Consider the following 14,166-nt stretch of genomic DNA (forward strand, 5'->3'; position numbering starts at 1 on the left):
ATTAAGGTGCCTAAGCTCCACCCTGTTTCTGCCGCTGTTTGGGGGGCTATCCATCTAAGTGGTGAAGCTTCAAGGTCTGGAGGCTTCAATAGGCCGCCCAGGACACCACCTTGCTTCGTCCTTTAACAGAGTTCCCTATTCAGCCAGCTCGGTCCCCTGCATTCAACACCGCCCTGACGGATGTGACGGGACTTCCAATTGCTCTGCCTCATTGTCCTGCAACACTGATCCCTACACAAGAGGGCGCAGATACGCACTCAAGCATGCCAAACTTCCCCCACCGCACACTTACGCTTCCCTATTCTAACCCTCTCCACAACACAAACACACAAAGACACACACATTACTCTCTCCTCATTCCAGCACACCCCTTCCAATAAAAACACACACACACTCACACGCATTACCTTTCTCCTCATTCCAGCACACCCCCTCTGCACTGGTCATAGTTAACGACCGCTCTGAAAAATGGAGTCAGTGTAGCGTGGAGATGCACGCCCTTTTGCTAGAACTGAATGAAGGGACTACATGGTATTGTGTGGAGCCATGTGAGTGTGTGAACATGAAGAGAGAAGGAGGAAATGGGCAATCATTTGAAGGTTCACAGCTGTGCTGAAAGCAAGCGTTTACTTTGGGCTTGGGTGAAATGAAAAAGAGAGAGAGAGAGTGAGAGAGAGAGAGAGGCCTCTTAAACTTCCCATCCTTAAACTCACAGCATATTCCAAACCTCTTCTACACCTCCACTGCTATATCTGATTATTAGCAGTGAAGCACACATTTCACGAATCCTATATTTGAGTGAAAGTATAGAAACCCTTCATATTCTTTGGGAAGAAGTACTGCCAGAGTCCCCCTATCACACAATGCTAACAATGCTGGAAGCATGAAGGCTAGTGTGGGTTTCCTCCAAGACACATGGTCGGCAACCTCATCTTTTCAAACTGCAGCTAACGCAACATCACTGGACAGCTAGCAGAACATTAACTGCTGGTTCTGCTACCTCAGCTAACAGATACATGAGTTGGCTAACATTGTACTGAGTGATGGAGAACTACCTAACCAGAGAGAGTGAGGCTAGTTAGATAGTTAGTGAGCAAGACTATGGATAACTGTGGTGTTCGATAACTAGGGATCGAACTTGTGATCTCCCAACAACAGGATCCGAGAAGAGAGCTTTTAAATGTACTTCAGTATTAAAAATAATACAGTAATAAGTACTGTGTGATCCTAAATAATATTTCTCTTATATAATCAATAAACACATACAAATGCAGTTTATTAAACAGATCAGCATTTCTATTTATTAAACAAAGATTTAAAATTCAATACAACATTCTTTACACCTCCTGTCATTTCTGTGGTCTTCATTATTTCACTATTATTTTCACTTAGGACAGACTTGTATTGTTTGCTCCTGTAATGCACTTTTACACCACTGTCATAAATACAAATCATGCTTTGCACTCCCCATTATGGACAGCAATAAATGTGCATTTGTTGACAAGCTGAGAGATACAGAATTGGCATCCGAAGTGAAAGAAGCATGTGGACTGACAAGCTAGAGCGATAAGACTTGAGTTATGAGTCGTTGCGAAGCTCTTAGTTTAGTAGCAGCGCTCCGGGCCCAGAGTGGCAAAGACACCATTCTCCCTATTACAAGTCAGCGTACCTTCAAAATGGCTCTAAAGCTGTTATTTTATGATCAGATTGCTACATAATGTGGCTTAAAGTGCAGTTAAATGCAGGTCTGCTATTCACTGTGCATTGCAGCAATTTCCATAAATGTAAAATGTACAGTAAAATTTAAGCATAGCTATAAAGACTCCTTACAGGAAGTATTATGCCTTCTAAACATTCAGATCTTATCCTACATATAACTTGATAAGATCTTAGTGTATCATATCCTATACTATCCTATACTATCCTATTTTTTCAGCTTCTTTACAAAGCAATTAGTTCTTTGACATAATCAAAAGCACTGAATTGAGCAGAACTGGGCAGAGGGGGTGTGAGAGTGAGACAGTAAGATCATGTCTGGGCGATGTTTCTGTCTACACTTCCATATCATGGTTGGTAACAGTGTGATAGCATTGCCCCAAGGGGTCAAAAGCACATCATGCCTGGTACCCAGAGTGTATGTGCGTATGACTGATGGCTTTAATTTGAAAAAGGCCCATGAGCGAGTACAACTGCATGAGTGCACTGACAACCTCCTGACCAGTGAGCAATGCCTTGTCCAGGACTGTGGTTATACATTTTCCCAGTCTAACAACACTCGCCCACACATTCGGAATCAGAAGTCCGGGCTCATTACACCAGGCTAGACACGGCATTTAAGCAAAGTTAAATACACCCACCCATGGACTAAAACAAACGTCCAATAAAAAGCCTTGGTAAAACCAATGGCCACCCCCTGTCGACTCCTGCTCTTACAGTCTTTGACTCTTTCCGGTGTCTGGAGGCTATATAATAACCACCCTGTGACAAAGACCACATCAATAATTAAATCTGCGCAAATTGCAGAGGGGAATTAATCACTAGTTGGCTGAATGAAATCAGGCCCGGCTCATCAGACTTGCGAGGTCAGAGAGCTGAAATTTGGACCGCGGGCGACCGCCGGGTGAGAATATCAAACCGCAGCTGTTTAATGCAGCAAGCTTTTTCATTTTGATGGTCTGTCCAAATCGCGCTGTACCTTCTGCACTCCCCTCCAGCTCTGAGATATGAGAGGAATCATCGGGCACTGAGCGCCTACGTGATCCTATAAACCGTTACAAGATCACTCTAATAAATGAGCATAGCAACCATCACACTCCTGCTCCAGTCCAATCCTTTTTAGCCGGATGTTGTTTGCGAATACGACTAGTCTATGGGAAAGTAAAGAATACATCAAACCAGAACAATACCACAACAGAATCTAAACAACTCTGATTCCCAAAGACTCCTGCTGGTCTTCGCTGCTGTCTTGGATTTCCTGTTTTAATGGACACAGCTGAATAGGGCAGTCACCTCTTGACCACAGGGACCTCTGTCCAAGCAGCTGTAACAATGTCTGTTAAACATAGTCAAAAAAGGGCAAGGTTGCTGCATTTCCTATTGACTTAGAACAAAGACTGCTGCCTTGTCTCAAAGACTAGCAGCTTAATTTGGTTATCAATCCCTGCCAGACTGACCAGTGATTTATAGTGGACCTTGGAGGGTACTGAAGGAAAACTGGTGAAACTTATTTGCCTTTGCTCACAGAGGGTATTTGACTCATGGATGGTTCCAGATATTCTTCAACAGAGGACAGAAAAATGAAAAAGCCCTGGCAAAAGAAAAACAAGTGGGCTGGAAATTTGACTTTTGATTTAAATTGTGCCGTTGATCACTATAGTCAAGAGCAAAATAGCTTTCTCTGGTTCCACAAGTGCCTGAGCCTTCACAGGCCCGAACCAACCACACTCCATAATCTGCCTCACAGGTGAATGCAGGAGAAGAATGGAAATTCACATCTCTATGAGCAGGAAACATGAATTAGGAATGACTGTTTTAAGTATGCCCTCACTTTTTCAGTTCTCTGGTTCTAGTCACTGACAACACCAAAACTCAAACAGCAGAGTGAGTTTCAACTGTGGTGTGAGCTCGAGCATCCTTTTCGGATTGGGAATACTACATTCAAGTCAAGTCAGGTTCACTTTGATAGCGCTTTTACAACAGGTGTTGTCACAAAGCATATTTACAGCGATCCAGGTATGGGCCTCCAGTGAGGGTGGTGATAGCGGCAAAGAAACGTTCCTCAGACTGTGAGGAAAAAATCTTAGGAGAAACCAAGGCTCTAATAGGGGAACCAATCCTTTTTTCAAACTTATATTTTGGGGATGCGATTATGAAGTATCTTTAAGATATGAAAATATCTTTAAACATCCCTGATGATCAAACATCATCTTATCTGCTTATTGCCAGTCAGGGTCCAGAGCCTACACACAGCAAATTTGCCAGTGTTAAATCAACACTGATAGTGGTGATGATAAGTTAACACTGTAAAACTAAAACTGTTGATTTAACACTGGCAAATTTGCTGTGTACCCGCAATCATTAAACGCAAGGTAGGAATACCTCCTGGACAGGGCGCCAGTCCATCATAGGGTACCACACACACTCATTCCCTCACACACTTAAACCTAGGGGCAATTCAGCTCATACTGTGTGTTTTTGGGAGGTGGGAGGAAACCAGAGTACTCAGAGGAAACCTACACAGGCACAGGGAGAACAACACCAAACTCCTCACAGGCAGTGACCTGTGCGAGGATCGAACCAAGAACCCCTGGAGCTGCGTAAAAATACATATTTACGTAAACATCGACAAATATTTTTAGACCTCTCAGGCACTCTACATTGAGGACCTGGTGTACTAAGCCTTTTGTGCCAAGCTTCCAGTGCAAAAAGAACACATTCTGCCCTATATTTTACAAATCTAAACCCACATTGTCTGTCATATACATAAGCCTTTAAATGAGGTATTCATTGGTAGAGATGGTGGCCTTTGTCCTCATCACTCTTCATTGATGTTGGACAGCACAAGCGTCTATTAGCTAGTGGAGCTGTGAATCTGGCATTTTCCTCCAGCGTTTTCCTTCTAGTGTGTCAGCTGCCCGCCAGTGCCATAGTGACACACCACGACCACCATGTCAGTATCAATGCAGTGCTGAGAATGACCCACCACCCAAATAATCCCTGCTCTGTTACGTTGATTTGCTTCAACACAAAGCAACACACTGTGAAAATGTACATTCTGAATCTCACAATGTAACAACAACTGTCACAATACACAGTAACAAATGAGTTTTGACATCCATTGTGTCATTATAGTGTCTCTCAGTTCTTTCAGAAAAATATCTGGATAGTCCTTATGGACAATTCCAATTCTTTTTTTTTCCTTAACTAAACTGACTGATGGCCAGATTTTGGGCCATTTTTATTAGCCTGTTTTTAGCCTAAAGCTCACGTTGTGCACACTAAACATTTCCCCCCCCGGCAAAAACTTGATGTTGAAAAGACATTGAAAAGACCACATAGCAAGCAGTCTTAGCAACGTTTGTATGTGGTTGAAAAGTTAAAAGGTGAAAATTCAGGTCACTGAAAAGAGAAGGACGTCCCTCTACGTCTAAATTAGGTGGGCATTAGGCAGCGGTCCTTCATTTCTGCTAGAGCAGACATCAAAAGCAATCACTTAATGCATCTCAAATTATTCTCATGGCTATACGTGGTCCAAAAACAATGGACTGGACCAAATCAGATGGACTAAACACAGTCCAAATGTTCTTCTCTAGCTGATTCTTCAAAGTGTAAAGAACAGACCTCTCTCAGCTACTCTAAAACGTAGCATCTGAAGTAGTAATAACAAATAGGAAGACAGAACAGGTTGTCTTGACATGAAAGCGGCTGCCGCAAAGTGCTGCTGAAGCTGCTGAGATGGAGACAGGTCGAAGCTAAGACAGGCTGGAGCTTCATTATGTGCCAGAGCAGACTAGAGACATGGGAGAGTGGTGGTGATATAAGACAGTGAGAGAGAAGTTCCATGAACTGGCCTGCCCTTGTGCACCCTGGCTGTTTACATCGCAGCCTTGTTAAGCCAGCCGCCTTATCTCCTCCAGGCCTCTCCAGACACTGAGCGGGGAGTTTCACTTTCCTCTTCATCTTCATGCACAACTTCTCTCCACTCTGACACTGGGGTCAGGCATCTCATCCATTTCTGGGAGACCCTGTGACAGCTCATATCTAACCAAGAGTTACATACCAGTATCTACTTCCACTCCAGTCAGCGCTGGTAGAGTTCAGCTGGATATCTCCTTGCGTCCGGGCTCAAAGAGCATGTACGTCATGCTCAGAGTGACAGTCGTATCACTGAAGGTGGACAGATCATTCAGAAAAGCCCTCAAACACGCCATAGCATTTTAAAGTCAGCTGGGCATCCATCATATGAAGGATAGTTTGTAAACAATGCTGCCCACAAGGACAGTCAATGATTATCTCCTTCTTCTGAACAGAACCATTATTCTAATGTCACACACGGACGGCTATGAAGAATGGCTGTGAAACGTGCAGAGCGGAGAAGCTGATATACAGTGAGCTGTGGGCCGAGGTCTTGTGGAGGAGCAGCTTTTTTCTTCAGTTCGGGCAGAGTCTATCTATGCTAATCCACAAGCATCTGGTCCATTTGCACACACACACATTCTAAAGGGGGAGGATCAATAGAGGAGGAGAGCAGATGAAGGGAGAACTGTTCACAGTGTCTCGTTTTAGCGCTGCTGTAATGAGTCTCCACTGCAGTGCATGGGAGTACCCAGCAAGAGCTGGAGGAACAGCATGTGGGTGGGACTCAATCAGAGCGCCCAGCGACCCCCCAGTGTGCTAGCCGGCCCAGTGAGGAGAATCGTCCTGCCAGAGTCCTCACATCTCCTTCATTCATGCTGTCCCAGCCTGGCGATCCCGTCAGGCAAACTGGCCCGTTTGGGGAGGAAGCTGTGAAAACGCCATGCTTTCCACTGCATGTTCTCTAAGCACTGGGGGAATAGTACACATTGTGTGAGCCTGGTGAATTAATCCCATCATGAACATTTCTTTTATCCTAGTTTTTAGCTGCTATCTTCACTTACTTTTTTTTTTAAGCTGGACGCTTGCTTTAGAATTTCTTTCATCTCTTTTTTTTTAATATAATTTATTTATTTTTTGCCCACTGGTGTCAACAGTGGGATAATTTTTCAGAACGCCAAATTACCACTGCTATTCTCTTTAATTATATGTTTAATATTTAATATATACTTAATATTTAACCACATAGTATGTTACACAATGAATTACATTTCCATTAAAATTTCATTCTGTGACGGCATGAATGAGACTATTTTTATGTGCAGAAATGATAAAAACATGGCACAAATAGGAAGGCTGTTTTTAAAAAGTGGAGGTTTATGAACCACACTTCCAACAGAAATTCCTACAGTACTTCAATAAGCCACAAGAGATAAATAATTCATATGAAATTACACCACGCTTTTGTTATCGCCAGCAGGAACTGCAGCTTCCAGGAGATAACTTTATTTTACACTAATTTCATCATGTTGACATTCACTGAGAATTTTATTAGGAAGACCTGCACATCTACACCTATTCATTCATGAAATTCTCCAATCAGCCAATCATGTGGCAGCCGTGCAGTTCATAAAACCATGCAGATAGGGGCCAGCAGGCTCAAGTAGTGTACTAGAGTCCCAACATCAAAAACTACTGCTTACCAGACTTGCCAACTATACTCTGTGTGTGTCTCTGACTTAAGCTTGGATCCACAGAGAGAGGGGTCAGCTTACCTGTGATCTGGTTTGCACACTGTGACCTAGCGGTTATTAGTCCCGGTCGCCAACTTGGGCCAGCGCTAACATTGATGCCGCTGCTTCAGGCAGTTTGGTTCAGTTTTGTTTCTGAACTGAAGTCACAAACACCACATTGAAGGGGGAACTCCCATTCAAAACCACCCGTCATGATTTAAATTGAACCCTTTAGTTGTCGCTAGTAAGTGACATCACCTGAGCTCTTTTGGAAAATCAGTGGCTGTCCCCAAGCATGTGACCTACCTCTCTTAACACTAATGTTCTAATCAGCGACTGTAGAAAACATGGACAGCACAAGGTCTCTTAAAAGTGGAAAAAACCACAGGTCTAGTGCCTCTGCTGGCTGGTTGCAGCATGATGTGTAGCTCTGCTCATCCCTGTATTTTCCAATGGCAAAACAGCCCATTTCCATTTAATTTTTGGCTCCTCTAAACTGTTGTTCCATCTCCAGTGTCTAATTTCAACAGTTAGTTTTCCCTGTGCTAACATTGGCCCATTTTTATTTTCCCCCAGCACTCAGTCTTTAAAGTCTTATTCTGTTGTATCTTAAAAAGGCAGGTTTACACTTAGGAATGAAGCAACTGACAACCTTGGCTGGATGAGACCAGACGTCTGCAGGAACTGTATCACAGCCGTTCTGTTTATTACATGAAGTATCTGAGATGTAGCGGAGCTTCCATGAACTGCACTTTTACTGTCCGAGAATTCCATCTATTGGACAAAACAGCTTTGCTTCTGAGCTGTAAGCTCTATGAAGGCAGTCTGACATGCATGATCTGGGAGACAGGGGTGGTCTGGCTCTGCCTCGGAGCCTTTTGCGCTTGATTGCTGGTGCCAGATCAGCTGGTCTGAATATTTCTAAAATTGTTGACATTTTCAAAACAACAGTCTATAGAGTTTGCTCAGAATGGTGCAATAAAGAAAAAACACCCAGTGAGTGGCAGTTCTGCAGAAGTCAGCCAAGAACAGAAGGCTGAGGCTGCAGTGGACACATGGCCTCCCAAACGGAACATTTGAAGCCTGGTCTGAGTAATCCTGATTTCTGCTGAGATACACAGATGAAGTCTTTCACTGCTGAGTTAATATGACATGCCTAGGCTCTAAAAACACTTTGTTCACAAAGTGCTACACTTGCTTTCAGCACAAAGCCAGCAACAGTCTGAGAGTCGCAAGAATGTCATTATCATTACTATATCATTAACATGAGAGCCCTTCGGAGATGTCTCAGTACCTCTATGCTCTGATGAAAGGCAAAAGCAAACAAAGTGAATTTACTAATAAAGAAAAGAGGCTCATATTGGCTTAATGTAATGTATACACTGGTGCATATGTCACCTCACGGACACTGAAAGCACTTAGCATCGCCTGAAAAGCGATGACTCCTTTTTGGGCCGGGTTCCTGGCCACTGAAACCCCCCTGCTTCCATACTTTGGCTTAAATGGAAACAGCAGGCGTTCTGGTGGGGTCAGCTTTCTCAATAGCGCAAGCGTGCGTCCAGAGCGAAGGCATCAGCACTTCTCACCTCATCCAGCTCGGTAAAAGTTGAAAAGGCTCCCCTTTGGCCCTGTGGCCCTGCTGCCAAGGCCTGCATGTTTGGCACCAGGACACGCATTTCAGAGATGAGCTGGCTGCTGCTCAGCTCCATTCCACTGCTGGCAGACAAATGCACAATAACACTAATGGTAAGAGGGAAGGGACGAAGGGAGGCAAGGAGTGATACCTCACTGGAGGAAAGTGGGAAAAAAAGCTGGAAAAAAAAGCAGGAGGACGCATGTAGGGCAGGCAGAGTGGACACGGTGATGAATGACTATGAAAATGCATCCTGCAGTTTTGAGCGATGCCCTTTCACTCTCAGTGAAAAAAAAAAAAAAACAAGCAAAGGAAGGGATGTATTTTGCCCTTAAAACTATCGGTATTAAGCTTTTTTTTTTATATAGCTCCATGCTAAGAGCTGTAAAGCTCAGGGAAACTGTTTGACAGAGCTCCACAAGCTCACTTTCTCTCTTTCTTCCGCAGCTGTTTAGGCATTCTGTTGGGCACAGGCTTTCTCCTTCAGCTGCTGGCGTGGTATCTGCTCATCGATTTGGACCCTGGCACTGCTTGTGACGCTCCAGTTAGTCCAAATGAAGAAAGATCCGTCTTGTTTATTCCCAGCTTTGGGTCACCCAAGGGAATTGGACGGAGCTATGCGGGCCGGGGTGAAATGGAATAAGATGAAATTGCAGCTAACTTTCTCCTTTGGGACACTTTAGTGACAGTAGAGGAGTCAGCTAGCAAGAGCAATACCGAAAGCTAAAGTCCAAGTCAAGTCCAAAAAATCAGAGGAAGAAAAGAGAGCAGGGCTTGAATGAATCTTTCCCTGAGAACAAACTCTTATATCATTCAGAACTATTCTAATCATTCTACAACAGCACCACAACACAGCAAAATAACAGCACACTACATTTTATTCAACTGCCTCATGCCAGTGTTTATTGTAACAATAAACCTCAGCCAAGTTTACAGGAGCAACCACAGCCAACACACTTCACATCCTTCTCCAGCCTCCAGGCCGTCCTGGCTGACCTTGTGAAAGGTTTCCAATGGCAGTTCAAAAGTGCCAAGCCCCAGTCAAAATATGATAGCTGCTTTTTAAAGATGCCCAATCAGTCTCTATGCTGGACACCGCTGTCCCCTCTGAAGCCTTTCCAGATGAGTCTGAGCTGAATCCACTCTGAGAATCAATAACCTTAAGCCAACACTTCCTAACTGCCAAAAGCCTTATTGAGAGGACAAGTGTGTCACAGCGCAAACGCAAGAGCTCTAGATCTCCCAAGAAACTGTTCGAGCTTTTGGCTTACCTGTATTAGGGAAATGTTGCTTAGGTTTAGGCGGAAGAGGTAGTTTCTGCAGAGCAATAGGAGACAAAAAGAAAAAGAAAGAAAAAAAGAAAGTTAGATGATATGCAGTAGCAGGTTAATCAAAATATAGACTTGAATTACCAACAAGGTCTAAAAGGCAAAGTATTAATGCAAAAAAACAAACTTTACTCACTGACAAAAAGCTCAATTCAGCTTGCTTTCTGATCTGCTCACCGATAAAAGTAATAATTCAGTAGATGTGCTACGGTTTGAAAATTTTGTGGTGTGATAAACTTGTATAATTTCACATCACAAACCAACCAAAACACAGGAAAATGGTACGTAATAAAGATTAAACGACTAAATCATGAATTTCACAAGATTAAAATTAATGTTCAAATTAACGTTAGCACAAATATCTTTATTTTTTAATCAGAACTTTTTTCTTCAAGTACAAAACTCATTTGTACATCTTTCATACATTGTATGTATGAAATATTAATTTATTACTGTATATAAATATTTCTTTAGTTATTTTATAGATATGTGTAGGACCATGGTGGTTCTCAGGAAGTTAACTTCGTGGAACTGCAAATGGTTTTAAGAAAAAAACACAGCTAATCTGATTTAAGTATTTTTCTGAACCTGTGACACCATAACAACCCTATAAATTCTGGGTACTCTGACAATTTTACTCGGACAAAAGTTATTACCTTGCTCCTACTATCAGTTCATTTCTGGTCAGGTCAAGAGTGAGCTGGGAATAGTCTCGTACACCAGGAAGGGAGAAAACGGAGATCCAGGGGCTGAGAGCTGAATGAGGAGACAAAAGTAACATTTCCTTTCATGCAGACAAACCGGTATTATATAAAGCATGATATGAGGCACACTTGAAAGAACACAAAAACATGGTCAGATTAGATAAATGATTCTCTAGGGAATTGTAAGAAAAAAAAATACGCTCCTCTGGAACCTCCTGCGGCTCAGGCCTGGGAACTTGTCGCTCAGGTGGTGAGAAAGTTGAAGCTGCTGTTGGTCAGGACTGCAGGAATCCACAGCTAATCACTGTGGCTGGACCCTGTACAAGTAGTCCTTAAAGCTGTGAAGTTAAATCTGCCCCTGGCACTGAGTTCAACACAGAGTCATAAGGGAGACCCAGCGGAGAGGTACAATTCTGGCTGGGCCACATCATGGGTGCTGATCCTAATTCAACATGACACTCAGTCAAAACTCCACTTTCCAGGAAACGCAACACATAAAAGCGCTGTTTGACACCAGCTTCTAGAAATCAAAACAATTTGCCCTGGCAGATATTTAGGGAACCATTCGCAGTCTCTCTCTCTCTCTCTTTTTATTTTTTAGAAATGGGAATAAAATGATACAGAAAGAGCATTATGTAAAAATAAAACCATCTGATCTTTCGCTGACCTTAATGTGGCTTACTAAATGGGATTTCACTGTGAGGGGGAACTAATATGAAAGGAGATTTGTTATCTTTCAAGTAAGAACAAGATATCACAGCAGCTCACTGGACCTGACATGCCTATGGTGTGAAATTGCTCCGAAATAATATTTTTAACTTTTACCTGGTTCTTAAGACCCCAGTTATCTGATTGAATTACTGAATTATTCACAGATGTTCTTCCTTTGAATTTAGATAGAATGATAATCTATTTTACATCCCAATTTCCAGCACAGCTGACAGATAACAGCAGACTTACACCTTTCAAAATACTGACGACTCAAATTCCTGAATGCCTGGAAAATGCAAAGAAGTGATGGTACAGTCACGTAGCACGCTCCTCTAATAAGCATTCGCGTGACTCACCTCTGACTCAAACTCTGAAGACGCTAAACAAATGCAGCTGCTCACACATGGGTCAGAGCTGCGGTCAACCTGCTTCCCAACCAAAACATGTCAAATCAGACTACTCAACGCAGCCTCCATCTGTCTAGAGGGACTGAGTCAAGCAGATGTTTGGGTCAACTAAAACAATCTGCCTGTCACACGGGAACACAAATCTGAACGATGTAAGACTTCCCAGAATTGTGAGGCAAGTCTACCGGGACGCGTGAAAAAGAGCACATCATTCCTCCTCTGCTATTACACTAAAAGACAGCATTAAAGGATGTGCTTAAGATTAACTGAGACCATATGGCACCAACATTCAAGGCATGTTTTATAGAGGCGTGATGTAGAGTTAAGTAATCACAGGCTCTCAGAGGAGTTTCTGCTGCTCCTCGTCCACATCAGAGAGTTTTACAAGGTAAATCCAACAGCGATCCCATTCTGGTTTAATATGTAATTATGGGCTCAGATGCGTCTGACAGGACGGGGGCTCTTGAATAGTGCCACTGCCTATAAACATTGCATAAAATTACCAGATACCCAACCTCGAAACTCATTTGTGGTCAAAGGAAGTACATGCTTACTTTTACACTGCAAGATTGGTTGATTCCGGGCCATTTGATTGATATACACTGTATGCACCAGAAACATCAATTGCATGAATTTAATTAGTACTTAGTAATTAGCACCCATTGTTGACACAGGCATTCAATTCAGCTCACACAGTCTGTATTCCCAATAGAATGGGATGCTCTGGAGCAGCTGCTGCAGCATGATCCTCAGGTCACCATGCCCAATGCCAAGTGCCTGGACTGGCATCTGGCATATGCGATCTAGTGCAAAGCCTTCCCAGAAGGGTAGAAGCTGCCACTGCAGTCAAGGGGGACCAACTCTCTATTATTACCCTGGATTTTGGAAGCTAAATTGGCTGAGCAGATGCCTACATAAAACAGGATGTATAGTGTACCTATTTTGGTGTCAATTTTTTGTTTAGACAAGATCATTCATATCATCAAAACCAATGCCTATTATTATTTAGATCCCAATCGTGCCATCAAACCAGCATTGATCTACTGAGGTATGGACTCCAGAGATCTAGCCAGCATTAACCTTAACCAGCTATTACCCGGAACACGCCTACAAGACCTGATGCCTGATGTTTTAAAGATGCTCTGAAATAGTTGTCTAATTTGTCCCTTTGGCCTCAAAGTTACTCAGATTCGTACAGTTGCTTTCAACAAATTTCACAAACTTACTGTTTACTAGCTGCCCAATATGTATACCCTACCCCCTGACAGTGACCACTGTAACGAGTTAATGTTAATCACTTCAATGCTGTTTGGATATCTTTGGTTGGCAGATTACTCTCAATCTAGCAGCAACCTTGCATGTGTACTGAGAACAGTTCAACAGTTACAGTTAAATTCTGCAACAATGACTAAAACTGAAGTTTTGTTTTATTTATTTATTTATTTATAATATTACCCCATTTTCTACCCAATTTGTAGGGCCAATCCCCATTCATGTGAACTCCCCTTGTCAATAGCAATTCCCCAACACATTGTGTCTCCTCTGACACATGTGAAACCACCACCTCTTGAACTCTCAAACTGCCGCTGATGCAGCATCGCTAGGTAGCCATTGCGCTCTGAGGAAAGTGGGCTTTGAGGAAAGTGCGGCTCCCCAGACCAACAGCACAATGGGAGTGATGTGGGGACGAAGTGCCATCAACCCATCCCTGAGACAGCAAGACTGACTGTGCTCTCTCTGACTCATGATGACAAGCAGGAATTCGATCATAGTGGCAGCTCCTTTGTCTAATGAACCACATAGTTTTGTTTTTGAAGGTAGATATGATTTTATCCAGTCAATTGTGTATCGGTTCACAAATTGTTACGATTAAAATTAGACTTTTTCCCCCCATTTCTCACAGCCCTGTCCTGCTGCCATTTTGTTCACAGTAGTACAGTATAATACATTGTAATACTAGATGCATTCTTTAGCATATGGTGTAAGATAATCATAACCTGTTACTTTAGGAAGGGAAATGATGGACAGATACACCAAGAAAAGTATTTTACAGCTCAAAAAAAAAAACGACCTCAT

General features: G+C 42.8%; 1 protein-coding gene across 5 annotated transcripts in view; it reads right to left on the reverse strand.

Moving 5' to 3' along the window:
* Positions 1–14,166, reverse strand: part of sema5ba (sema domain, seven thrombospondin repeats (type 1 and type 1-like), transmembrane domain (TM) and short cytoplasmic domain, (semaphorin) 5Ba) — a 173,118-nt gene that overhangs the window by 65,773 nt on the left and 93,179 nt on the right. For all 5 annotated transcript variants that reach the window (XR_011980028.1, XM_072686122.1, XM_072686117.1 and 2 more), the window contains 2 exons: positions 10,925–11,024; positions 10,212–10,257 (listed from right to left, as the gene is read on the reverse strand). Coding sequence is in view for 4 of the 5 variants with exons in the window: in XM_072686122.1 (XP_072542223.1) it covers positions 10,212–10,257; positions 10,925–11,024 (146 nt within the window). In the remaining variant the exon portion in view is untranslated. The remainder of the gene's footprint in view (positions 1–10,211; positions 10,258–10,924; positions 11,025–14,166) is intronic.

The sequence above is a fragment of the Salminus brasiliensis genome, chromosome 8, assembly GCF_030463535.1.
Source record: "Salminus brasiliensis chromosome 8, fSalBra1.hap2, whole genome shotgun sequence".
NCBI classification, from domain to species: domain Eukaryota; kingdom Metazoa; phylum Chordata; class Actinopteri; order Characiformes; family Bryconidae; genus Salminus; species Salminus brasiliensis.